This window comes from Juglans microcarpa x Juglans regia, chromosome 4S (genome assembly GCF_004785595.1).
Source record: "Juglans microcarpa x Juglans regia isolate MS1-56 chromosome 4S, Jm3101_v1.0, whole genome shotgun sequence".
Lineage (NCBI taxonomy): Eukaryota > Viridiplantae > Streptophyta > Magnoliopsida > Fagales > Juglandaceae > Juglans > Juglans microcarpa x Juglans regia.
Window position 1 is genome coordinate 9,112,221 of NC_054601.1, and position 23,557 is coordinate 9,135,777.

At 36.2% G+C, this 23,557-nt stretch overlaps 3 protein-coding genes across 5 annotated transcripts; all 3 read right to left on the minus strand.

Moving 5' to 3' along the window:
- Positions 1-1,602: 1,602 nt before the first annotated feature.
- LOC121263342 lies at positions 1,603-5,661 on the minus strand. The gene is made up of 4 exons (XM_041166186.1): positions 5,204-5,661; positions 4,101-4,393; positions 2,914-4,040; positions 1,603-2,832 (listed from the first exon to the last, which is right to left on the minus strand). The coding sequence occupies exons 1-4, from the start codon at positions 5,493-5,495 to the stop codon at positions 2,670-2,672; spliced, it is 1,875 nt and encodes a 624-aa protein (XP_041022120.1). The 5' UTR covers positions 5,496-5,661; the 3' UTR covers positions 1,603-2,669.
- An 834-nt stretch (positions 5,662-6,495) lies between these two features.
- Positions 6,496-14,063, minus strand: LOC121263343 (probable sugar phosphate/phosphate translocator At3g17430). Of its 2 annotated transcripts, none has more exons than XM_041166187.1 (10): positions 13,847-14,063; positions 13,143-13,377; positions 12,903-13,010; positions 11,014-11,045; positions 10,888-10,938; positions 10,054-10,115; positions 9,716-9,977; positions 8,222-8,487; positions 7,558-7,652; positions 6,496-7,116 (listed from the first exon to the last, which is right to left on the minus strand). In XM_041166187.1, the coding sequence occupies exons 2-10, from the start codon at positions 13,224-13,226 to the stop codon at positions 6,919-6,921; spliced, it is 1,158 nt and encodes a 385-aa protein (XP_041022121.1). In that variant the 5' UTR covers positions 13,227-13,377; positions 13,847-14,063; the 3' UTR covers positions 6,496-6,918. The 2 variants fall into 2 exon arrangements, with proteins under 2 accessions (XP_041022121.1, XP_041022122.1); XM_041166188.1 differs by having other exon boundaries at positions 13,829-14,063.
- A 4,131-nt stretch (positions 14,064-18,194) lies between these two features.
- LOC121263345 (pto-interacting protein 1-like) lies at positions 18,195-22,388 on the minus strand. Of its 2 annotated transcripts, none has more exons than XM_041166189.1 (8): positions 22,202-22,388; positions 20,990-21,101; positions 20,467-20,717; positions 20,256-20,382; positions 19,728-20,001; positions 19,145-19,277; positions 18,880-18,966; positions 18,195-18,502 (listed from the first exon to the last, which is right to left on the minus strand). In XM_041166189.1, the coding sequence occupies exons 2-8, from the start codon at positions 21,072-21,074 to the stop codon at positions 18,371-18,373; spliced, it is 1,089 nt and encodes a 362-aa protein (XP_041022123.1). In that variant the 5' UTR covers positions 21,075-21,101; positions 22,202-22,388; the 3' UTR covers positions 18,195-18,370. The 2 variants fall into 2 exon arrangements, with proteins under 2 accessions (XP_041022123.1, XP_041022124.1); XM_041166190.1 differs by having other exon boundaries at positions 20,990-21,119.
- Between the last annotated feature and the right edge of the window lie 1,169 nt (positions 22,389-23,557).

A 23,557-nucleotide genomic window follows, 5' to 3' on the forward strand; every position in this document is an offset into this window, starting at 1 on the left:
ACACACAATTATTTAGTGACGTGTTGCATGGTTTGCCTACTATATTTATCTGTTATTCTATACAATTTATTTTGTTATATATATATATATATATGTATGTATGTCATAATTGTTAATTGTCCTGTATATGGTCTGTGTCTTCCAAGATTTTTAAAGCTGATTCTCTCTCCATCTAACTAACTTTTAATTTTTAAAATTGACTGTTGTTGAATTTGTGTTTTCTGTGATTGGGTGCTGAAAAATGAAGTAAAGAAAATTTAACAAAATTTATGAAAATGCTATTTCGGACAGAAACAGCCATTTCGACTGGAATGGACCGAAATGACAGGAATTCTATCCAAAACGAAATGCCCCACGTAGCCGTGATGGTTACCATTTCGGCCGAAACGAAACAATTTTTAAAACTTTTCTTAAGATTGTATAAATCATTTTTCAAAACAAAATAATGAAAAAAATAAAAGAACAAAACACCACTCGGACCTCCCACAATTAGAGCCGTGTAAACTATTCCGAATCGAAAAATTATCTTCTCAAATGAGTGTGTAGAGCACACGTACTAAAATGCTTACAAAGTATAATTTAATTTAAAAGATAAATTTTATAAATTAAATTTTATTAATTAAATCTTACCATTTAAATAATCTGAATATTATATTTTACACACCATTTAAGAATAGAATAACTCTCATTAATTAGATCCATATATCTTAATTCAGGTCTCAGTCTCAACATTTCAATTCTCTTGCTCAGGTAAAAGAGATAAGACTCAAAATGTAGATTTCTTTGCAACTCACTGCGATCATATTGTCTCCATCTCTATTCTTTCAAATTGAGCAGCGATATTTGTAGTTTTAGAATGTGTAAATCTTATGCACTCTTTTTTTAAAAAAAAAATGAGTAAATATAAAATTTACTTAAAATAATTATTTTTTTAATAATAGATTTTTTTTTTTTTTTTTTTTGTTAAAGAGTATGCGAGACTCTCACATTGTATCTACCTTTAAAAATGTCAAATAAAAAAAGTCATAAAATATGTCAAAACTTTGCAGTACTCCACCTTTAAGAAGAGAAGTTTGGCATGCACGTCTTTCTCACATTTGAGAAATAATATTTATAATCGTGGAGTGCACAATTTCTGTACAATTCTTTTGAAAAAAGTAAATAAAAATAAAACTCACATGAAAAAAAAAACAAATTTTTAATAATAAACTCTACTCTTTTTCAAAACGATTGCGTGACATTTGGGCACTCCATGACTGTATGTAACATTACTCTTCTCATTTTATTCCAAAATACAGAGAAATAAATGGGCGTGCATGTATATATAATAAGCATATATATATATATATATATCATATTTCCTTTTTCTTATAAAATATAGTCTACAATATTATACCTGAGTTACAATCTCCATATATTCGGGAGGAAGCCAAACTATGCTCCCAAATCAGAGCTATAATTATGCTTTGAAATAGGAACTCGACAGAAAATCCGCAGCAAGAAAATAACTAAAATAGAATTTCAAGCATACCCAATGACCCATAAATGTTCAGTCATGGGAATAAGGCAACTCATTGCATGTAGCAGAACACAACATGAACAGGAACCAAGGAGGAAAAAGCATAACATTTCCAACAAGATAGCACTAGTGTAAAAGAATACATTTTCAAATAGATTGCATCAGCGTTTCTTCCCAGATTTTCTCTCTGCCAAAGAAATAATCGATACAATCAATTTCAAGGTAAAATACATATAGCTCCAGCTGTACTTTACTGCATTAAAACCGTCGTGCCCTCCATGATCCAGAAATTGTAGACAAGTGCAAATAGTCTGTCTGCATAAACAATGCACCCTTCTCATACTTCCAAGATCAATACAACGAGTCACCATCCATGAAGAAACTCTGAATTGAGCATACCTTATATACTTTTTGATGATCTATGGGACTGCTTCTATCTTTCTCTTCAGATTTTCCTCCAGTCCGTCAAGTGAACTAAACTCCTCAAAGATAACGAAATGGCCAGCTCAAGACTCTTCAACAGGTATCAGCATGTCTTCAATAGAACTTGTATCAAGGGCCCCTAAAATACAATAATCGGCATAACCTGATCACACTGGCCGTGCTCCAAAGATTGTACAGCCATGGCTATGAAACTTGCTTACAATTTTATGTACTTGAACAAAAGCTTAACACTCTTCCCTTGTGCCTTTCTTAAGTACTTTACCTTTTAGAAACAAGGCCTAGAAAGGAGTATCTCTAATTAAGAATATATGGCAAGGACCTTGTAGCTTGGGTGAAAACCTTTATAAAAAACAGAAACACGACTAGGGTGCAGAGAGCAGCTTATAACCGCCAGGTTGTGGGAGAATTGCAATATTTTAACGGGTGTCCTTACCAAAAGGGAGTTTTCATTCTGTAGATGCCAGCTAGTTTTCAGCAAAGTAAACTTTGAAAGCATATAACCTAACCCTACACAACCCACAATCTAAAAGTTCCACCTACCATAACTTTTCAGATATTGTAGTTCTTTCAAGAGTGTGACCTGTGTTCCTCTAGTCATTAAGTCCAATTAAATGATGATAAACTTGCACCTGTAGCCATCATAACGACAGTTTTTGGATGCCAAGACCGATTTTGACATAATCAAGCACCGGTTTCGACACCTATATCAGTTTTTAGACTCTGCAAGAGTAATGGTAATCGGTTGCCATCCTGAGTGATGGGTAATAATCCATTTCTTCAAGGAAATGACCATGTTCAATATCTGGAGTACATCACCCAAAGCAAGCTTTTCTAAGCAGTTTTTCCTTAAAGTCAAAGCTGCTTCATATCTGCAGAAATCAAATAATTTGTCAGTTAGAATTTACTAATCCAGGAAACAAAGTAGCAACAGAATTATTAAACACCTCTACCTGCATTGAGAAGCCATCATGGCCGATCTGCCAGCTGAGGAAGCAAGAAAATTTTGTATACCATCCCATATTTCTTTTGGGTACTGCATAGGATTACCACCGATAGGGTTCACACACTTCCATAATTTCTCATTTTTACCAACATACAACTGCACTGCACCTAGGTTCTGTTTCACTACCATATTTTGGTCAATCGCGCTATCTAAGGCCTTTTTTACATCAGTATTGCGATGTTTCAGATCTCCACAACGTATGCAGTCAGTTATATTCGCTTCAGTAGGCATAATCTTTTCGATTTTCAGGGTGTTTAAGGCAAGCAGGATTACACCAATAAGGCCTTGCTCATACTCAGAAGGCGGTGAACGCCCTCGAGATCCCCAGCCACCATTACTAGAAACGCCATTTATAGGAGGAGATGCTGGTGGTCGATATCCAGAACCACGGGGATACCTGTTGCTCATAGTATCACGATGAAATGTTGGGCCATGGCCCTTTTGTGTTACATTTACGCGAGCTGGATATGGAGATTCAGTAGAGTTCGGCCTAAATTCTTCTCCACTTCGGTGTTGGTAATTAGGAGGATTTTGAACATATCCAGGTGATTCAGGGATACTTAGACTACCCATATCAGGCATACTTGTGTGTCGAGCTGAAAACCTGGGGCCATCAGGTCTAGGAGGAATTGGGCGAAAACCACCCTGACTATGAGAATTTACAAGATGCAGATTCTCTAGTCCAAAAGGAGGTTGCATATGGGGGTTGTTTGGCCTTGAAGGAAGAGAATATTGATTTTGTGCAATACCTACGAAATTAATGCTATTACTCCCTGAGATTTCAGAACTGCCAGTTAACAAATCTGAAGTAGATTGACTTACAGAGACTACAGGCTCAATGAAACCAAAGAATTCATGTGGGGCTTTCTTAAACTGGTTGGGTTCTGTATGTTCCGGTTGGTAAGGGTAATCATTGTTTTTACTCTCTTGAGTTGAAACTGGCATGCTTGAGGCCCTGGACATGCTCAATTGATTTATGGTTTTTCGACCATTCCTCCCCTTATTTTTGTTATCACCAACCCTTTCACTACTGGAAGGCCTTTGATTTCCAAAAGAAAGGTTTTCAGAATTGCTGTATGTCATAGGTTGGCTTAATTGAATAGGTTCAGAAACTTGGTATTGAGATGTTTCATGATTAGAGGTATGATGACCATTAGCAAACTGTGATGATTCACCACTCGAAAGTGGGGGTCCTCCGGCAGAGAGGCTAGTCCAAAGCCACACAGTCTTCGCTGCAGCAATCAGGGGTGCGGATGCTTTTTGCGGCTGCGCTAGAAGTATGTTATACCTCCTCATGCGCAGTTGATGGAGCGCATTAGAGAAATCTCTGTCTCCCGAAATTAGCATAAAGTTTGCAGGGGCAGGGTTGTCTACTGCCCAGAACAGCATATCGACTAATATCTTCTTGTCACTAGCATCTTTCACACCTGTAACATACCTTGACGTGTCAATGAGAACAAATACACATTCAAACATCATCACAATCTTACCTTCTAGTTCATTAAACATGCTACTCAAGAAAGTATATATATTTTCAACAGGTTTGCAAGAGTTGGAAGTGCAGTTAAACAAAGTTTCTAAAACAATAATTGCACAGAGAATGAGTTCCAGAAAGAAATAAAAAGACTGTACGTAATTGATGCCTAATTAAAATTAGTTCTCACATAAATAATAATAGATACTTGATCGTCTATGACTTCAACCTTCATTGAGGACAGCTAAAAAAAAATAATTTCTTATAAATGTTATCCACAAAATAAAAAATCGTTGAAACGAAAAGAATCCAAGATCATCGTCACGCCCGAACACAAAATCTCCGCTTTAATTTGCAAAACTAGGGTTATTCTTAGATGAATTGGATGTGCAGTAAGGAATCATCGATAAGACGATAATCTAACATAACATGAGATTTAAGGATCAACAAGTGGAGTTAAAAGCTAAACCAGTATACACGTAGCTACATCAATCGATAACAAAGAGGCAGAAATGCTAGTTTGGCATAATTGGCACGGAATAAACCAGGCGTGTATTTGATTTTGAACTCGAAAGTCAAAAGGCAGAAATAAACCAAATTCTCACAACAAAAATTAGTCGAAAGAAATGAAAAGTCGATGCGACACTCGGAAAATCCAGATCGGAAATAATTTGAAGGACGACCGTCCTCCCCTACAATCAGAATCAGAATGGGGGGAAGAGGATACGCAACATATTTTAAGGTGGGGGAAGGAAAGGAGTACCAGCGGGGACATGGTTGAGGGCGATGCCGGTGCTGGAGAGGGCTTGTTGGACAGATACAGGGATCCCGTTGGTGTCGCCATAGGCGGAGATGGAGACGGGACCACAGTAATTCATCTTGGCGAGCGCGGAGCTGATGTTCTGGGCAATCGCGTACGCGTCGCTGCCCTTGGGAACTTGGCAATTCTCTATGTCCCACCACACAGACGTCTTGGCCTTGACGTACTGCTCCTCCGCCAACGCTGGGGACGACAGCGTTGAACCGAGTCCGCCTCCATTTACATCTCCGACCATTCTCAACACAGGTCAGGGAGCCGCACACAAAATAGCATAAACCGCCTCTTCTTCTTCTTCTTCTTCTTCTTCTTGTCGTTTATCGGCGCTCTCTGTTTCTGGGTGTTTCTGCAAAGTGCAAACTAAACTGCTATCAAGTGTCTTTCACTTTGGAGGTGCGGACCGTGGTGTGGGCAAAGACAATATACTCCATGGGCGGGGCCCACGCGAAGACTCCACTTCTTCCGCTCGTAATATGTAATTAGGTTAATAATCAGTAACCCTTGCCTTCTTAATCATGATTATTACTCAAATTATCTTTAAAGAGCCATTAATACAAAAAAAAATCATCTTTGCAGATTGTTTTAAAAAATTTTATATATATATATATATATATTTGCAGATGAAAAATGATAGAATTTAATTTATAAATAAGTTTATAAAATAAATTTATCTTATAAATTAATTAAGATTGCAAATCAAATTTTGACACAATCTACAAATAAAATCTTATTGATTTGAAATGAACAATTTAAAATATGAGAAATGACTTAACTACAAAGAAATTTCACAAAAATAAATCTACAAACCGACGTGGTATAAAATAGTACATTTGATTATAAAATCACTTTTATTGTAAAATAAATCTAACAAATTATATAAAATTGTGTTAGTTTGTGTGTGGCTTTACAACACATTTATATTCTGAATTGTATTTTTTTTTCCTATATTTTCTGGTGAATTAGAATCTATTGAGTTAAAACTGTTCGGTAAATAATGGTAACCCTTACCTTCTTTTTCTTCTAAAGAAACTATTATATTGGAAATGTTTGACTAAATGGTAGTGCTTGTTATTAGTGGCTGATTTATTCCATCCCAACATGGGTTTTTTTTTTCAATTTTCCATTTCCATTCTTTAGGATTATTTAACTCTCTCTCTCTCTCTCTCTCTCTCTCTCTCTCTCTCTCTCTCTCTCTGTGGTTTAGCTGTATTTAACTTTAAATATGAAATTGTCACATGTTCACAGGAAGTTTCCTCCAACCCAATTCGGAAGTAAACTGTGTCCGTATACAAAATAGTATTCTCTAACCCATATTCGAAGTAAAGAACTAATCAGGGGGAAAAAATGGTCATTGCACCCATCTTCTCTTTGTCTCATTTCATTTTTCCTCTAGATTTCCACATCCGAGGCAATAAAATTTGGTTGACCTGGAAAGAAAATCCACATCCCACATGTTTGTTCCTTCCCTTTTTCCTCCATACCAAACAAGAAAAAAAGGAGTCATTCTGGTCCACTCTCCATTTTCCTTCCATCTGTCTTCATTTTTCTCCTATATGACATAACACAACCAATAAATCACTCCTTGACTACTTCCTCAGACCGAGTCTTTACATTAAATCAGTATAGCCTACTATATGCTCCTTGCTATTCTTCCTCTGTTTCTAAGATGTATGGCTACTAAGCTGGCTTCTCCCAAGATGCGACAGTTTCGAGGGAGGAATGAAAGTAGCTTCTTCATCCACTTCTGAACCGGGAATGGAAGCATTCCATCCAATCCTTCCATCGTTGTTGTTGTTGTTGTTGTTGTTTACGTCATCGGGGACATATGCATCAGATTCTTTCCTCTCCATCTTAAACTCCTGCAAAGTTTGGAAACAATAAGAACATAATAAGATCATTATTTAGCATACTATAAGCAATCATTCCAGAACTGGCACAAGAGAATTACATCTTCCTTAGATTTTTTTCAAGTCTTTCTTAGTGGTCTTTCCTAGTTTGTATCAAAACATAAAATAACTGCAGTTCCACAACTTCAACTGCCTCTTTTAAAGGAACTTCCCGACATAAAAGCAGTTCAATCAAATAGCTACAGATCCAAAGTGGACGCTAAATTGGAGGTAGGTGGCTTAAGATTAAAGTGCTAATAATAACCTTCATAACATGAAGAATGCATAAGATCGAAAGGTTACTTGTAACGACAGAAATCAGATTTTCAGATGTTGGGGAATGCTTTTTGAAAATTGAGAGAAAGTTATCAACTAAAAAAAATATTATGAGAGTAGCACAGAATAAATATTAACCTTTACTGCTCTATCTGGGAGGCTTTCAGGAGGAAATTGAGATGCACGAGAATCTCTGACCTTCAAGTAATTATAAATGATGACACCACAGAGAGCTGCAGAAAGACGAAATTAATTTCATAGTTGTCAATTTAAGTCCCAGCTAGAAAGTTTTAGTGCATGTTTGGGATTGCGGTGGGAAATATAGTTTATAGCTTTAGGGCTTATAATTTTTAGTTTAAGTAATAAGTTCTATTATTAAAAAGTTATATACTGTTTGGTAACTATATGTTTAAAGCACTTTCAAACATGTTACATTTGTTTGAAGACAAATTAAAAAAGTGCTTTCTGATGTAGAAATGACGATCATTTGATTTTTTAAAGATTATGATCATATCCTTAAAAGTTTAAAAAGTTGTAATTATTTGAAAGTTGTATGGGTATTTTTGCCCATTGACAATCTTTTTAAAATTTGAACTACATTCCGGACTATCCGGAAAAGCACGTTTGACTTTTCAGCTTATTTGAGATTAAAAAAAAAAAAAGTTACTTTAATATGTAACATCCGAACAACCTAATTTTTCTGTTAAAGAGCTTTTTAAGTCTATTTAAGCACTTTTTAAGATTTTAACGCAATCCCAAACAGGCCCCTAAAGTTGAAACTAATAACAGAACAAAGATATACCTATCGCATAACCAATTATATTGAGACTAGTGATCATAGACTCGGGAAATAGAGCAGTTGAAAGGGCAATGAGTATCCAGTCTTTCAATACTCCCGCAACACGGATAGTTACAGCTCCAGTTCTACCAATTACTAAGAAAATTGAGAAGTTCAAAGCTAGAGCACAAAGTGCGTTTGAGAAGAATATCCAAAAATTGAACTGAATCTGTGAAACTTCCATTACAGGCTTCTCCAGAAAATACCAAGGAACAAACAAAAAGATAAAGCTGCACATGATAGTGGGTGAGGATGAGCAATTTATCCGAACAGCATAAAGACACAATTTTACCCACATATCGTAAATCAATTAACTTATCAGGAATCATATCCACAGTAAATTTCAGCTCTATTTTCTGATCCTGCCCATACTATTATTCCATATGATGTAGTTACTTGAGTTGGCTTTCATCTAAAGTTTGAATAAAAAATATGCAGACCAAAGAAAAATGCATGAGAGCAAAATTTATGGGGGTGTCCCAAAAAATGTTGAATCATGTCGTTCTCAATAAAGTAGTAAGTCTTAGATGGTAAGGGGAAGAGATCAAGACCACATAAGATAAAACACTATCAATAAACAACTAAAAAATGTATTAAAAAAAGGTAACAAAAATGAAAGAACAGAAAATCCAATAACAATTCAGCATAACAACTATTTCTGGACCGGCAAATACACAGATTTAAATGAGTGATATACGATGAACAGAAAATAGGAGGGCCAAGAATGAGAAATAAGCAGTTAGGGGGTGTGGGATTGCCATGATGTAATAAAGATTCAAGGAGAAGAACACTTTTCACTATCAAATTATTAGGAGTTTGCACTTTGCACCCAAACTACCAAAACTGACACACTGCACCCTCCAACTACCAAAACTTACACGATGCACCCTCATTTAAACTTGACCATTAAGATGGATGAAACATATGTGGCATGGCATAATTATACTAGTCGTATCTTAATGGAGGGTGAAAAGTGTCAGTTCTTGGAAGTTTGAGTGTAATGTGTCAGGTTTGGTAGTTTGGGTTCAAAGTGCGAAATTCCAAATAGCTTGAGGGTGCAAAGTGTATTACCTCCTGAAGATTAAAGAATATCGTTTTTGACTAAAATGAATTGCAAAAAAGAGGATTCACGAATCCCCCAGTTAGTTAATGTTTAAGCCCTAAAAGGGTTTGAGTTATTTACGGATCAGAACCACCTAATAAGCACAATTCATGATTGAATTAAAAGGATAAACTCACAAATAGAACTATTATTTAAAGTTCGAGATGTTTGAGAATAGAGGTACAAGCCCCAAATAGACAAGTTCCGCGCAAGCCTTTGTAAAAAAGTGGACCCCACATTAAAAAAGTGTAAAAAAAACTATTCTTTATTAGTGAGATCTATTTTTTTACAAATAGCTTGCATGGGGCTTGTCTATTTGGGGCTTATACCTAGCATTACTCGTGAGAATAAGATACCTGCAAGGTGCTATGTAATATAAGCTGGTGATAGGATTTAGAGTTAAGCCCTTTCTTTGAAGAAGAACTTGTGTTAAGACAAGCCTGAGAGCCTCACCAAACATGCCCATGACTTGATAAGCTGTACCCAGCAAATTAAAATGAATTTCCCCATATGAAGAAACGACAACTCCAACACTGACCAGCACCATGTTCAAGAACACATCAAACCTTAATTTTTCAGTACCGCAGACAACTGCTGTGAGGAATGTCGCCACTGGCACTGTCAAATCAAAATTTTAAGCAGTGTTTAGCCATTTAGTAGTTTCCCAAGACAAACCCACAAAATAATAACATACTCAGGGCTTTAAGCATCTGGATGAAGGCCACGGAAATGTACAGATAAGCAGTGTTGCCAAACCTGTAAAGACACAGAAAATGGATCAATGACTAGGAATACATAAACTAACATGTGAAAACCCATGTGAAATACATGCCATTGTGAATATGGAAATCACACGTTACAGATTCAGAGCATTGCTAATTTTGATAAATCTACATAATGATGCAATAGCATGTGACATGTGTGAAAATCACGAACACATTAGGGGATCAAAGTAATAAAATAACTGCTAAAAACCTAATAGGAATGCATCTAACACGCTTACGAGCAACCATAATCAATTATCTTCATGTTAGAAAAATATGTATATTGATAATTACGATGTTTGGCCCAATAAACATGAAATATGGATATCAGTAACAGCATGATAAAAGATGTGTTTCCCATCCCACAATATCTAAAAAGTGATGGGATCATTTCCACAACTGAAATCAACTCACTAAGCCTTACTCCCAAATAGATTGGAGTTAATGAAAGTGAATTCAAAGATTTTGAAATCTACATACTAAAACTGAGGAGCGCCAATATGATATGAGCCTTTATGCATATGGATACAAATACTCAAATGAAGCACCATAAACAACAATGTTTGCAGTACAGGAGAAATAGGTAACAACATTCATGGTTGGGATCGGCTTAAATTAGTTTTTATCTTCGAAGTTACAACTAGAACAACAGTAAACCTGTAACAACCCAAAGAAACCTCAAGCCAAATCTAGGCTTTACCGAAGATGGAACACAATGAATGGGTTCGAACCAGGAGTCTAATCATACAATATAAATTACTTACCATAAACTAGATGCAAAGAAAGCACTTATTGGAATGACACATGTTGCATATCTGCGAGCCAAGATGATCATTAAAGAGCATGAAGTTTTGATAATACAAAATCAAAAGCGAATGTAACAAGCTTACATTTTGAATGTCATTTTAATAGGCGAAACAACCTGCACCAATTAGGCACCAATTAAAAATATTAAACTGTTTGGCCAACACAAAGTAGTATACAGGAAAAAGAATACGGGACAGAAAAGAACAAGGTGAGAGAAAGAGAGAGAGAGAGAGAGAGAGAGAGAGAGAGGATGATACAAGCATTTCAGAAAGTTCGAACAGAAACTTTTCATATTCATTTTATCTACTCACAGGCCCTCTATAAATTTATATCTTTTAGGTGGTGCCAGATCAAGTTTTTTGTTTAGTAGTATATTTTCCATTTTTCATTTCTTCTCATGTCTAAAGCAAACTCTACCAATAATCTCATACCAATTTAAAAACTTAAGAGAAGAGAAGAAAAAAGTTAAAGAAAAAAATTTCTAGAAAGAAACAACAGTATAAGCCAGCACTAAAGCCAACTTGATTCAACTAACAGTTGATCCCATCTAATTGGGGTAAAAAACATGTTTTGAGATTTAGTTTACGAAATTTTTGTTGCATTGAAGCCAGCTCATTGTTAAAAACAAGAACTTGTACAAGTATCGTCCTTTTTTATGCAAGACTTTTAGGCTGCGTTTGGATGTTGAGCTGAGTTGAGTTCTTTATGAATAGTAGTGAGTTGAGATGGAGGAGTAAATTTTATGGGGCCCACTTAAGATAAATTTAGATGTATTTAAATGTTAAAATGAGTTTAGATATATTTACGAGAATTTGAAAATGGTTGTGGGTCCCGTGTGTAAAGAGGTGTTGAGTTGAAAAAGATTATGGGTCCCACATGTAAAAAGGTTTTGAGTTGAGATGAGTTTAGTAGTTTGAGAGTTGGGTGTTTGGATATTAGACTCAGCTTAAAATTAGACTGAACTGAGTTGATCTCAGTGTAGTACAACAACCAAACGGGGCCTTAATCTAAGAATTAAGGGTCGAGAAGTTTTCATTGTAGGCATTCATGACATGAACATTGAATTCCAGTGCAGTACGATGGTAATGAAAGCAAGAAAGTACATACTACATTCTTGATCTCACACATTGAAGGAAGAGTTGTTCTGTGATTCTTATATCCATTAGCCTACTCGTGGTCATGGTGAGTCTATCACACATAGGAAGGATAAACACAAGGGATGGTGTATATTCTCAAACTTTGTTAGATTTGAGCTGGGTGACAGGATTAGGATTGGGTTTTGGCATGACGTTTGGTGCGGCAATAAGACATTGAAGGTTCTTTCCCATAGTTGTTTAGAATTTCTTGATACTTTCCCCTTCTGGGGGTGGGCAAAATCCACCCAATAGAGTCAAGTTGCACCTCTACTCATGTCTGATGTGATGCTTGTGCGGGGAACGAAATGCACAAAAGTTTGAAAACTGTGAGAAGACAGTGGGAGAATTAAAATCCCTAGCGTTAAAAATGCTTCATGTATGGATGATGGCTCAGAGTAACAGTGGCCTCCCTAGTTATATTGACTCCATGTCTTTTTCTATGATATCTCCCTAATTGGATGCTTTCTCTTAAATACGTCCTCTGTACTTGGGTGGCCCCTCTATGCGCTCTTAATAAACTCGACCTACTTATCAAAAAACACTTCACCAAATTGTCTTTCTTTTCTCTGTATATTAACTTCAAATATTAAAAAACAAAAAATGATAAACTTACAACCTTTTTACAACTCTATTTCAAATGGAGTGTAGTTATGTAAATTTGAAATTATTTTTAATGAAATAGCAAAATTGTATTAGCTGATTATAAAATGAGTTGTAAAAAAGTTATAAAAGAGAAGTCATTGTATCATTACCCAAAAAAAATATGGTTGATAGTAGCAATCCCAGAGAAGAGAAGATCCAAGAAAGGGAAGGCTTCACAAGTTTGAACATCATACCTTGAAAACACGGATGAGAAAGAATGCAACAGCGCCAGAAAATCCCATATGAATCATAGTGAGGGTTATTGGATATGGAAAATTGAAGTACTTTGTCGAGAGGACCCACTGCATGAATGAAACGAAGTTAATGGTCATTATTTAATCTAGCAGATGGAAAATCTGAATCAAAATATAAAACAAAACAAGAGATGAAAAACAACTCTGAATAGTGTGAGAGATATAATGAGAATGCTTTACCTTGTTGTACAAAATAACCCCTGATGAAAGCAAGATGTAAACTAGAAGGTAAATATAGGTCAACAAATGCTGCCTGCTGATCATCGTGGCCGGAATGCGAGTCCCACAAAAACCCTTCAACAAATAACTCCTTGCTCGCCAAGCAACATAAAAAAACACAAGCTTTCCTAACAAAAAATTAGGCTATGCAACACATACAGATCGGTGTAAATATCCCTTCTGAAGCAAGGTTCCCCTGTTCACCAACATTTGCCAACACGCCAATTTGAAACAAATCTTATCACCGAGATTTCACCGCAAAAGTGGGCAAGTTCTGCAAAACAATTCTTCAGAAATTTATTCAAAGCAACCGAGCATCTCGGTTGGTATATGACTATCAGCAAGACATTTCTAAACATTACATTTTTGTTGCTTTCGCAAACCAAATCTCAACTAAATCACTAAACGTCGACACAGATCCAAATGGATGTTAACCCCATTATCTTCGACATGGAAAAACTGAAACACAGGAAAGAAAGTAAAAAAAAAAAAAAGGCTCACACCCTTTATAGGCTGAACCATAATGAATATTAATAGATGTGCTAAAGATCCCTGTTTTTTTATTGCAGGGATAAACAACTCCATTTGTGTCAAATTGAAAGCAAGAAAATAGATCCCAACAGAAACTTCTGCACAAGCTTACTCACACAGTGACAACTGCGAACCTGATTTGAAAGAGACAATGGCGGAGTTCGCCAAGAGTCCAAGAGGAGTCTGAAGAACCTACAGACTGAGATTGAGAATCATCTGGCCTTGTATAAATTCAACTCCAAGTCTCGAATCAGGTTCTTATGATTAATGAATCAAATTTAAAGAAGAATTCATAGTCTTATTTTAGTTTAATTCTTATACATCCGCTCAACTCGTGCAAAACTTTACAACTTTGTATTCGCTATTATTTTTTTCAAACATTTGTATTCACTATTTATCACTATTTTAATATATATATATATATTATATATAATAACATAAAAAACAAAATAAAATCATGGTCGACTGTTTTATTTCTTAATGAGGTGCTACGCACAAATAAATTATATAAAAATAAATTTATAAATTAACATAATTTTATGTGCTTTATTAAATATATTTTACAATAAAAATAAATTTATAATCTAACAATTTTTGTATAATTTTTTGACTAAAATATTTCTCTTTCTTAATTTGTAGAGGGATTTTATAATCTTATGATAGCACACGTGACATGTGTTGATCATATAAATGAGCATCTGTTTTTTGAAATAGACTTCATTTATTTATGAAAGCGAAATTACAGTTGTGACCTGATACATATAGGGAAAATCCCAGATTACAAATCAACTGCTCACGGTTGAGACTCCACCAGTACACAAATTCCTTAGTGACTAATATGATCTTAACTTCTATAACTCTCTACAGACACTCGTCTAAGAGATTACACTCTGCCTAAAACAAAGATTTTAAACTCCACCTCCAGAGGAGGGAGAACTTTCACTCTATGGACAAAATGTCCAAGAGACTATTTTTTATTTTATTTTTACCTAAACAAAAGGAAATAACAATAAACATAAATATAGATGTGAAAATGACGAATTACAACTATAGATTTCGAGATTTTAGCTTGAAGGAAAGCAAAATACAAGAAACAAAGAAACTGTGGTAATGCATGAGGGACGCGCCATGCGCCACGTGCTACGCTTGGAGTGTGGCGGCCAGTCAAGTCTAAAAAATTCGAGGTTCTTGGTTCTAGAAACGTCGTGTGTGGCGGCAGTAGAAGCTTCTTGGTGCAGTGGTGCGTGGATCTCACGCGCTGTTATGACCCGCGCATGTGACTCACTCGCCGCTCCGTTCAACGAAAGCCTTATGCCGTCCGAAGGATCGGCAGTTTGGGAATCCTGCGAAGGCGCGCGCTGTGGTCACTGGGCTTCGAAAAATAATAAAACGGTTTTTCGCCATACTTTGGACAGAAAAGTAAACAAAAATTGGAAAATAAAGGACTACACACAATCTTTGGTCTAACCAGATGGGAGGAGGGAGCGAGGAGCCGAAACTCCACCCCTTAGGTTGGGTTTTTGCTGGGTCGACTCTTTGGAAAGAAAAATTAGAGAGCTTTCGGCTAGGGCACATCCACAGGGCAACTCACAACTTCCACTGCACCAGGAGTATCCGGTCTCGAACCGATCTTGGCAACCTTAGCCAACTTTTCCAAGCTTTCATGAGGAAGGTCAAAACTGACTTCCTTTGGCTTCCTCACAGATTTCGCGTGATCAAACCTGCATTTTTGCACTCTTGTATTTCCCTGCACATCACTGGACCCTGATATTAAATACAAATAGTTAGATCTCTTACCATGCTCTAGGACAAGCGTACCCTTAGTGATCTTCCAACTCCTCCAGATAACGCTATTGCAAAATCGTTGTCATCAAGCTGTCCCACAGAGATAAGATTTTTCTTCAGATTTGGAACATGTCTAACTTGCTGTAAAGTCCAGTGCCTCTCCATCAACTGTATACATCTTCCCAAAATCACCAGCAACATAATTCTGCATGATTTCTTGATGTGAGGTACTATGGAACAAAGACTCTGAATCCAACACCCAATCATCAATTGGACTATGCACTGCAAGAAGTAAGGCTTCATGGATTTCTTTTGCCACTACATTCACAGCATCATCATTAGAACTTTCTTGATTCCTGCAGTTTCTCTTGATGTGGCCCGGCTTGCCAAAACTCTAGTACATGATCTGCTGCCCAGATCTCGTCTTGCTCTTCCCTCTGCTCTTGGAGTTTGACATGTCATATTCTCTATCGCTATTGTCAGCAATCAGGGTCGATCCAGAACCCGAGGACTCACCCAAGTCTCTCATACGTACTTCTTCAGCAAGCACCATGTCACGTATGTCATCGTAGTTCAGTCTTGCCTTGCCGGCTGAACTAGTCATCCTCATGGCCTCCCAACTATTTGGTAGCGATGCCAATAGAATCAATGCTCTGATCTCATCATCAAACTCAATCTCTACAGAAGACAGTTGATTTGTGATCGTATTGAATTAATTCAAGTGTTGGGTTACAGACATACCTTCCGACATCTTCAAATTGAACAATTTCTTCATCAAGTGCACCTTATTGTTCGCAGACGGTTTTTCATACATACCTAACAAAGTCGCCATGAGATTCACCGTGGTTCTCTCTTTAATGACATTGCGTGCTACTGTTCTGGACAAAGTCAGTCGAATAAGACCTAAAATTTGTCAATCTAACAGGGTTCACTCAGCATCATCAATTCTCTCCGGCTTCTTTCCCAACAGTGGAAGGTGGAGCCTCTTCCCATAAAGATAATCCTCAATCTGCATCTTTCAGTACCCAAAATTAGTACCGTCAAACTTCTCGATCCCGGGTGCATTCACTTTATCTCCAGTCATCATTCTCCTTCAAATCCAATCTGGCTCGAGCGAGGTTCAAGCGAATACTAGGGTTTGTGTCTTGCTCGAGCAGTATGTCAAGCGACGTCGAGTGTGACTTTGGCTCGAGCTAATTGTAGAGCCAACTTTCAGCAAATACTTTTTTAGCTCCAAAACCAGTCTTCACATATACCCCAACATATATATATATATATCTCAAACCACATCTAATTGTTATCATTAATTTTACCATCATCTTCTCACCATCTAATTATGTGATATTAAATTATTGGAAACTATTTATTATGTTCCATTTATAAATAATTCATTTGATGCCAAGTTAAAGATGTTAAGAGACTAATAATAAAATGAATGATAAATAGATTTTTTCTTAAATAAGTATTTAAACTATGAGCGGAAAGATCCACACTTTGAAACTTTTTGTTACCAATTATTGAATCAAATCCAAAATTACACGATATAACGATGATATTACCCTCGTTTTTAATAGAATTAACACGAGTCTCATATAATATTTGTTTTAAGCAAAGGAATTTGTTTATAATTTTGTTATAGGAATAACATTCTAGTCCACTCCGATCAATTGTAATAAATTTTAGTTATTTAAATGTCCACGAGTTTCTTGTATAAGTTGTTAATACTTTTGTATATATATATCCTTTATATATGCTCAATTGTAAATATATAATTAATTCTAAGTAGAGGTAATTAATTAGCATGATAAACGAGGATAATATCCTAAAATTCAACACTTCAATCTAACTCATGGGATGGCTCGTATTAAGAAAATCTCTTTAGGATGAGGGGGACGAGTTATAATTTGTAAATTATATGTTAGCAAGAGACTCTATAAGAAGTAAGAATAATAATTTAGATATAATCCATTTTTTTTCTTTTTTAACAAACAAACATAAGAGAGCAAAGAGTAACAAAGATTTATGGCAGATAGTAGCACAGGATGAGATCAATACAAAGAAGACTGGAGTAATACTAGATATAAGTCTAAGTTATACAAGCCTTGCATAGGTCATTTGTAAAAATATAAATTTATTTTTTAAATTTTTTCGAGGAGTGAATTGTTTTTTATAAATAGACTATGCGAGATTTGTATAATTCTATTTAGGACTTTTTACAAATTATTACTCGATAAACAGTTCTGAACTATGGGTCAAGGGCTACAATTCTTTAGAACTGATGTAGCAACTCGTGGCAATTTTAGAAACCTGGGCAGAAGATCATTTTTGAACAGCATTTGAGAAGAGAGTGGCAATCCTCGATGATGGAGCCGATTTGCCATTCCATGTCTTGATCCAACTGAGTTATGAGTAAATAAACCATTCGGATTTCTATGGTCATAAAGCAACTAAACTTTGTATGTAATAACCCGGTAAATTACACTTTTCGGTGGAATTCATGTGGACCTAGCAGCGTCCTTCCATAAAGTCACATTAGTTTGTGGGTTTATTTTATATAATCTATTTGTGTATATAGCAGTTCTCTTAATTTAAGTAAAGATGACAATCATTTTAGGAGAAAGGAAGGAAGAGAAAATACAGCCCGGAGTATTAAAATTTGAGGTTAATTCCAGATGAGAGGAAAGACGGCCCCACAAATTATGAACAAATCAATACTGTAAATAATGGAAGCATAGTGAATCTTGTTCAAACAATTTATCACCACCTTCTGAAACAATGTTACAATCCCTTTGTTATATTATCATACTCACATGTGCACATATGCACCTGCAAAAGCAGAGAGAGAGAGAGAGAGAGAGAGAGAGAGGGAGAGATCATAAGCTTGGAGTTTCACCAGCAGGTCCAGACCGGGCATGTAACAGCGGCTGGAGGGCTTTGACTACAATGCTCATGTTTGGCCGGAAGTCAGCCTCATATTGCACGCACAAGGCAGCAACAGCAGCCATCTGTAAATCAGGACAAACAAAGGGCTTACAATGTTACATGTAGGATTGATGTTTGATCTATTTTGCTGCTCTCTCTCTCTCTCTCTCTCTCAATATATATATATATATATATATATCTCTGTGAGTGTGTGTGTGTTGTGTGTAAATTTTTCTTGAGCTAAGACTGCACAATTGTTCTCAAATGAAAGTTTTACATTCATATCCAACCACCTGCATAGTCTAAGAGATGTAGTATGTTCTGAGTTCTACCTTACATCTCTTAGGCTATATGTCTAATACTTTTTGCTTGAGATGTAGTGGTAATCTATCATTATTATTCGAATGCATAGAGAACAAATGCTACTTCTTCAAAAGTTAAAAGGGAGGGGACAAAGTACCTTTGCAACTGCCTTAGGAGGGTAATCTCCGTTAAGTCTTGTATCAACACACTGCTTAACCTTGTCTTCACTAAGTTTTGGTGTAGCCTGACAAATTTCAGAACCTTCTACAGTCAGCTTGGGTGCACAGAGAAAATAATTGGACAAAAAACAGAGCTAGATTTAAGAAAACCTTCCTGTCTCCACTCCACTAATTTTTATTCCAAAATAATTGAAAACAAATCAGAGGAGAAAGATGTAACAAAAGAGTAGTGCAATCTAGTACCCATGTGACTAAACTCTGCTGTCCACGTGGCAAGGTATGATCAACAGGCTTTCGCCCTGTCAGAAGTTCAAGCAGGACAACACCAAAGCTGTACACATCACTCTTGGAATTCAACTGTCCAGTCATGGCATACCTGCCAACCACAAGTACAGAATGACAAAATGTATGCACCCAAAGATGCGCACTCTCATTGGGAAAAAAAAAAAAAAAAAGGAAAAAAACTAAAACATAAATGAAGTCTTGCATCAAGCTTTAATATAGAAATACTCAAGTAGTTTCATCTGATGCCCAATATAATTGCAAGAGAGGCAAGTAAAACACTTTGAACCTTTTGACATTGGATTTGCCTCGGTATATTCTAAATATACAAGGATTCATTTCTAGTCAGGAAAGATCTCACAAACCAAAAGGAGCACAAATTGAGTGATTTAGAGCAATGCAAATCATCATGGTGGTTTCCTGAAATCTTTGGCAGCCAATTTCACATGAAGTTAAAAAGATTAGCTTCCCTCATGACCATGAAATCTTTGGCACAAATGAAAGGAGAATGAAAACAAACATGATGCACCCATAAATTGCTTACTCAGGTGCATGATAACCGAAGGTTCCAAGAACACGAGTGGAGTGAAGACGTGCAGCCATATCAGGAGCTTGATTTGATAAATCAAAGTCTGCAATCTTAGCAACACCATCATCAAAGATTAGTACATTGCTGGACTTGATGTCACGATGGATGATGTGAGGATTGGCCTTCTCATGCAAGTAATCAAGCCCTTTCGCAGCCCCCACAGCAATTTTTACGCGTTGTGCCCATGAAAGAACAGGACCAGGTTGTGCTCCTTTGACCCCCTTCCTCCCTGCCACACAAAAAAGAAAAAAAAGAAAAAAAAAAAAGGATACACGAACACCACTCAGAAACTGGAAATATAGCAGCTCTCACTTATACTCGCTGCAAATTACAGAAATTACTTTAAATTGATAAATTACATAGAAATTTCCTTATTTCAGTATTTGATGTAACCTAATAAAGGAATCAAGAAAATAAGGCTATAAATGAAAAACATACAATAAGGGTTTTAACATCTTACAGTTGTAGTTTAATCTTACTTACCGTGTAGAATATCATGAAGAGATCCATTAGATGCAAACTCATAGGCAAGAATACGGGAATTCCCATCAATACAGTAACCAAGCATTTGAACAAAATTTTCATGCTTCAGCCTTGAGACCATAGAAACCTGTAAAGTATAACATTAATTAACAAAAAAAAGCTTCACCCATTTTATCAACATGGCATACATAGTAGTTACAGTTGTCTATACCTGGGCTAAAAATTCCTCGTCAGGTTGTTTGCTGGCATCTAACTTTTTGATTGCTGCAGGCTGCTCACTTTTAAGAACCCCATGATATACTCTTCCATAAGAGCCCTCTCCAATTAATGCAGTAGTACCAAAGTTATCTGTAATTTCCTTTAGTTCATCCACTGGTATCTCAGGAACTTCAATGGGCTGAACTTTCACAGTTTGTGGACCCTTGGGAGCAGTATCTGATGAATAATAACCTCCACCGTTTCCTGCAGGAAAAATATTCAATTCAGATAATTAAAAAGGAAAAACAAAAACACAATGAGTCAGTATATGAATGCAGCGCACATTTTTGGGTGTCTCAGAAAATGGATTTAAGAACTATAAGAGCGTACAAATTAAAATGCAAACCTCCAACCTGGCTGGCCATTTAGAACCTACCGATTCAAATATTGAATGTATTGATCTAGCAATTCATTACAAAGCTACTTTAATAGTTATAGTCCTTATAGCACCAACTCTAGCTCAGCAGACAGATTACCTGCTGAAGGTTTGATCATGTATGGACCTCCACTTTCAGCAGCTTTATGGACATCCTCTTCTTGACAACAACCGAAACAGCTCATGATTCCTTCCCTCAATTGTACTCCTCTCTGATCCAGAAGTATCAGCTTAGACAAACAAAACCATCAAATCTAATTTTTACATGTTAAGCATGTAGAAGACAAAAACAATAGATTTGATCAGCTGAATTGCTTCATAAGAAATTGAACAACACATAAAAGAACAATGTCCCAAAAAAAAGTTCAACAATGCAATTAAAATGATGAATCTTACCATTAATCTGCTTAAAAAAGATGCAATGAAATTATCATAATGGTACGACAGAAGTGCCATACTATAACCATGAGCATCCAAGCAACATGTTATTATACTTTCCATACTTGATCCTAGTAAATTTATCTTCTCCAACGAACTAACAGGATCAACTTTAAGAAAAAGGAAAATAATTTTTTTTTTTTAAGTAAGAAAAAGGAAAATAAATAGTAATCCAAAAACTATATTCATTCAGCTTCCTTCATTTCCTTTTTCAGTAAGTAATGCACTAAAAATAAATGTGCTAAAACCAGCTTACTTCCTTCATCTTTTAGGGTTGTGGCAATGACAAGATACCAAGGTTATGAACACGTGCAGATAATAGAAAAACAAGAATATCTGCAGCCAAACTAAGTAGCTGGGAATGCAGGTTCTATTGAGCTAACCACATCCGAGATAGAAATGCCCATGGATTACAGTAGTAATTTCATAAACAACTTAAAGTTTCCAAACACACGGAATTTTTTTGTTTAATTTCTTGGAAGTTTCGGGGCACAGCAGCTGGACAAACACACGAATATCCAGCGACATTCCTCAAGATTTTTTATTCGTATCAGTTCAATATAAACCATATCCACAAACGAAGTTATAACATCTAATCAATCCACTTCAGCTATCATACACACGATTGCAGCACATCAAAACCAATCACCATCAACAATCAGAACTAAATAAGCACGAACATAGATACACGAAAACAGTGAAAAAACAACTATAGATCAATTACACGATTCATGAAATAGAACTATTTCTTACTGAGATCCACTTGTCTCCCAATTCAAATTCGAAACTACTCACGGAACGACACGCATGGGCTAACGAAAACAAAACGGAACGGAACTGAAATTTCAGAAGAGTTACAGAGAGCTATCCGCACCTGAAATCAGAGAAAGAGGCAGCAGCTCGGCAGGTAAGTACCAAGTGGGAGATCTCAGCTCCGAAGCCGGCGAGGGGGTGCGCAAGATAAGGGGAGATGAACGCGCAGTATAAAGCGCCCCGAGGGCCGGACCTTGTCTAGTTGGTGTTGCTGGTTCGGATTGGTGCGGGAGGCGAGCTAGACAGACTTGACCCGACTGAGTCACTGTAATACCGAGTCGAATTTTCAATTGCGGGTATTTGGGTACGTGTCTTGGTTTGATTAGTTCAAGATCGGTGGGGCTATATTCAAATCACCGATGAAAACCTCAATTATGTTTCAATAATTATTTCCTAAGTTTCAATAATTATCTTTTAGGCCTGGTTTGGATATCTAGATATTTTCATATTTCATCTCATTCAATCTTATCTCATTCAATTTTAATATCTAAACACTATAAATATAAATATTTTTCAGTTTCAATTTTTAATCTACTTATTACTTAATCATTATACTTTTCCAAATTTTTAGACAAAATATAAAACAAATTCAACATTTTCAAATTCTAAAGTAAAAATAATATTAAAAAATAATATTATAACAATATTTTAACTTTATAATATTTTTATTCAACATTTTCTCTTTTATTTCTCAAAATTCCATAAAAATCTTAACTCAACAATTCCACTACTATTCACAAACCATTTAATTACTATTCAGAAATAATCTAATCTTATCTCACTATTCAAACCAGTCCTTAGTATCTTTTACTTGATTTTTAAGCTACCTCCCTATCCTCGTTTGTTTTGTTTGGGATTACGCCGGTTTATGGCATTTTTGTCTTTTCATGTGTTGATGCTTCTGTTTTAGGCTCATTCAGTTAGGGGTGCTACCCAAAATTCCAGGAGGTGGTGCCCCTATCCCGCCCCCCACCCCTGCATGGGTGAGGGGACAGTTTGGGCCCCTGTAACCCAACACCTTCCTTAGTGGGCGGGTGCCCCTATTCAGACTTCAGGGGCAGATTGACCTCCACGATCATCTACCTCACCTCGCCCACCTTCCACCCCATAGCGAAAAAGTTCAAAAAAACCAAGAAAAACCAAAAAAATAAAAAATAAAAAAAAAAACCTAAAATCCACAGCAAAATACAAATCGACAACAAATAAAAAAAATCCAAAACGTAATCGATCTCACTTCTGAGCAAAATTTACAAAGAACCACAACCATGAGTGGACGTGGGTCCCTTCGCTAACACATAGCCACTCATGGTCGCGGTTCCCTTCACAAACTCACGGCCATTCGATTTTGTTCTTGAAGAAAGAAGAGAAGAAAAGTGGAGGAGTAGTCAAGGACGATAAGAACAAGAAGTAGAGGAAG

Excerpts from the sequence above, each read along its gene's own strand:
- LOC121263342 (XM_041166186.1), bottom strand. The coding sequence starts at position 5,495 with ATGGTCGGAGATGTAAATGGAGGCGGACTCGGTTCAACGCTGTCGTCC. Across the intron at positions 4,041-4,100 it reads ATGGTCATCATACCTCTAAT|AGCAATTCTGAAAACCTTTC; the intron begins CATGAAACATCT and ends CCTATGACATAC. Across the intron at positions 2,833-2,913 it reads ATGATGGCTTCTCAATGCAG|ATATGAAGCAGCTTTGACTT; the intron begins GTAGAGGTGTTT and ends TGATTTCTGCAG.
- LOC121263345 (XM_041166189.1), bottom strand. The coding sequence starts at position 21,074 with ATGAGCTGTTTCGGTTGTTGTCAAGAAGAGGATGTCCATAAAGCTGCT. Across the intron at positions 20,002-20,255 it reads TCTTCATGATATTCTACACG|GGAGGAAGGGGGTCAAAGGA; the intron begins GTAAGTAAGATT and ends TTTGTGTGGCAG. Across the intron at positions 18,967-19,144 it reads AGCAGAGTTTAGTCACATGG|GCTACACCAAAACTTAGTGA; the intron begins GTACTAGATTGC and ends GAAATTTGTCAG.
- LOC121263343 (XM_041166187.1), bottom strand. The coding sequence starts at position 13,226 with ATGATCAGCAGGCAGCATTTGTTGACCTATATTTACCTTCTAGTTTAC. Across the intron at positions 10,939-11,013 it reads ATTAAAATGACATTCAAAAT|ATATGCAACATGTGTCATTC; the intron begins GTAAGCTTGTTA and ends CTTGGCTCGCAG. Across the intron at positions 8,488-9,715 it reads TATTACATAGCACCTTGCAG|CTTTATCTTTTTGTTTGTTC; the intron begins GTATCTTATTCT and ends TATCATGTGCAG.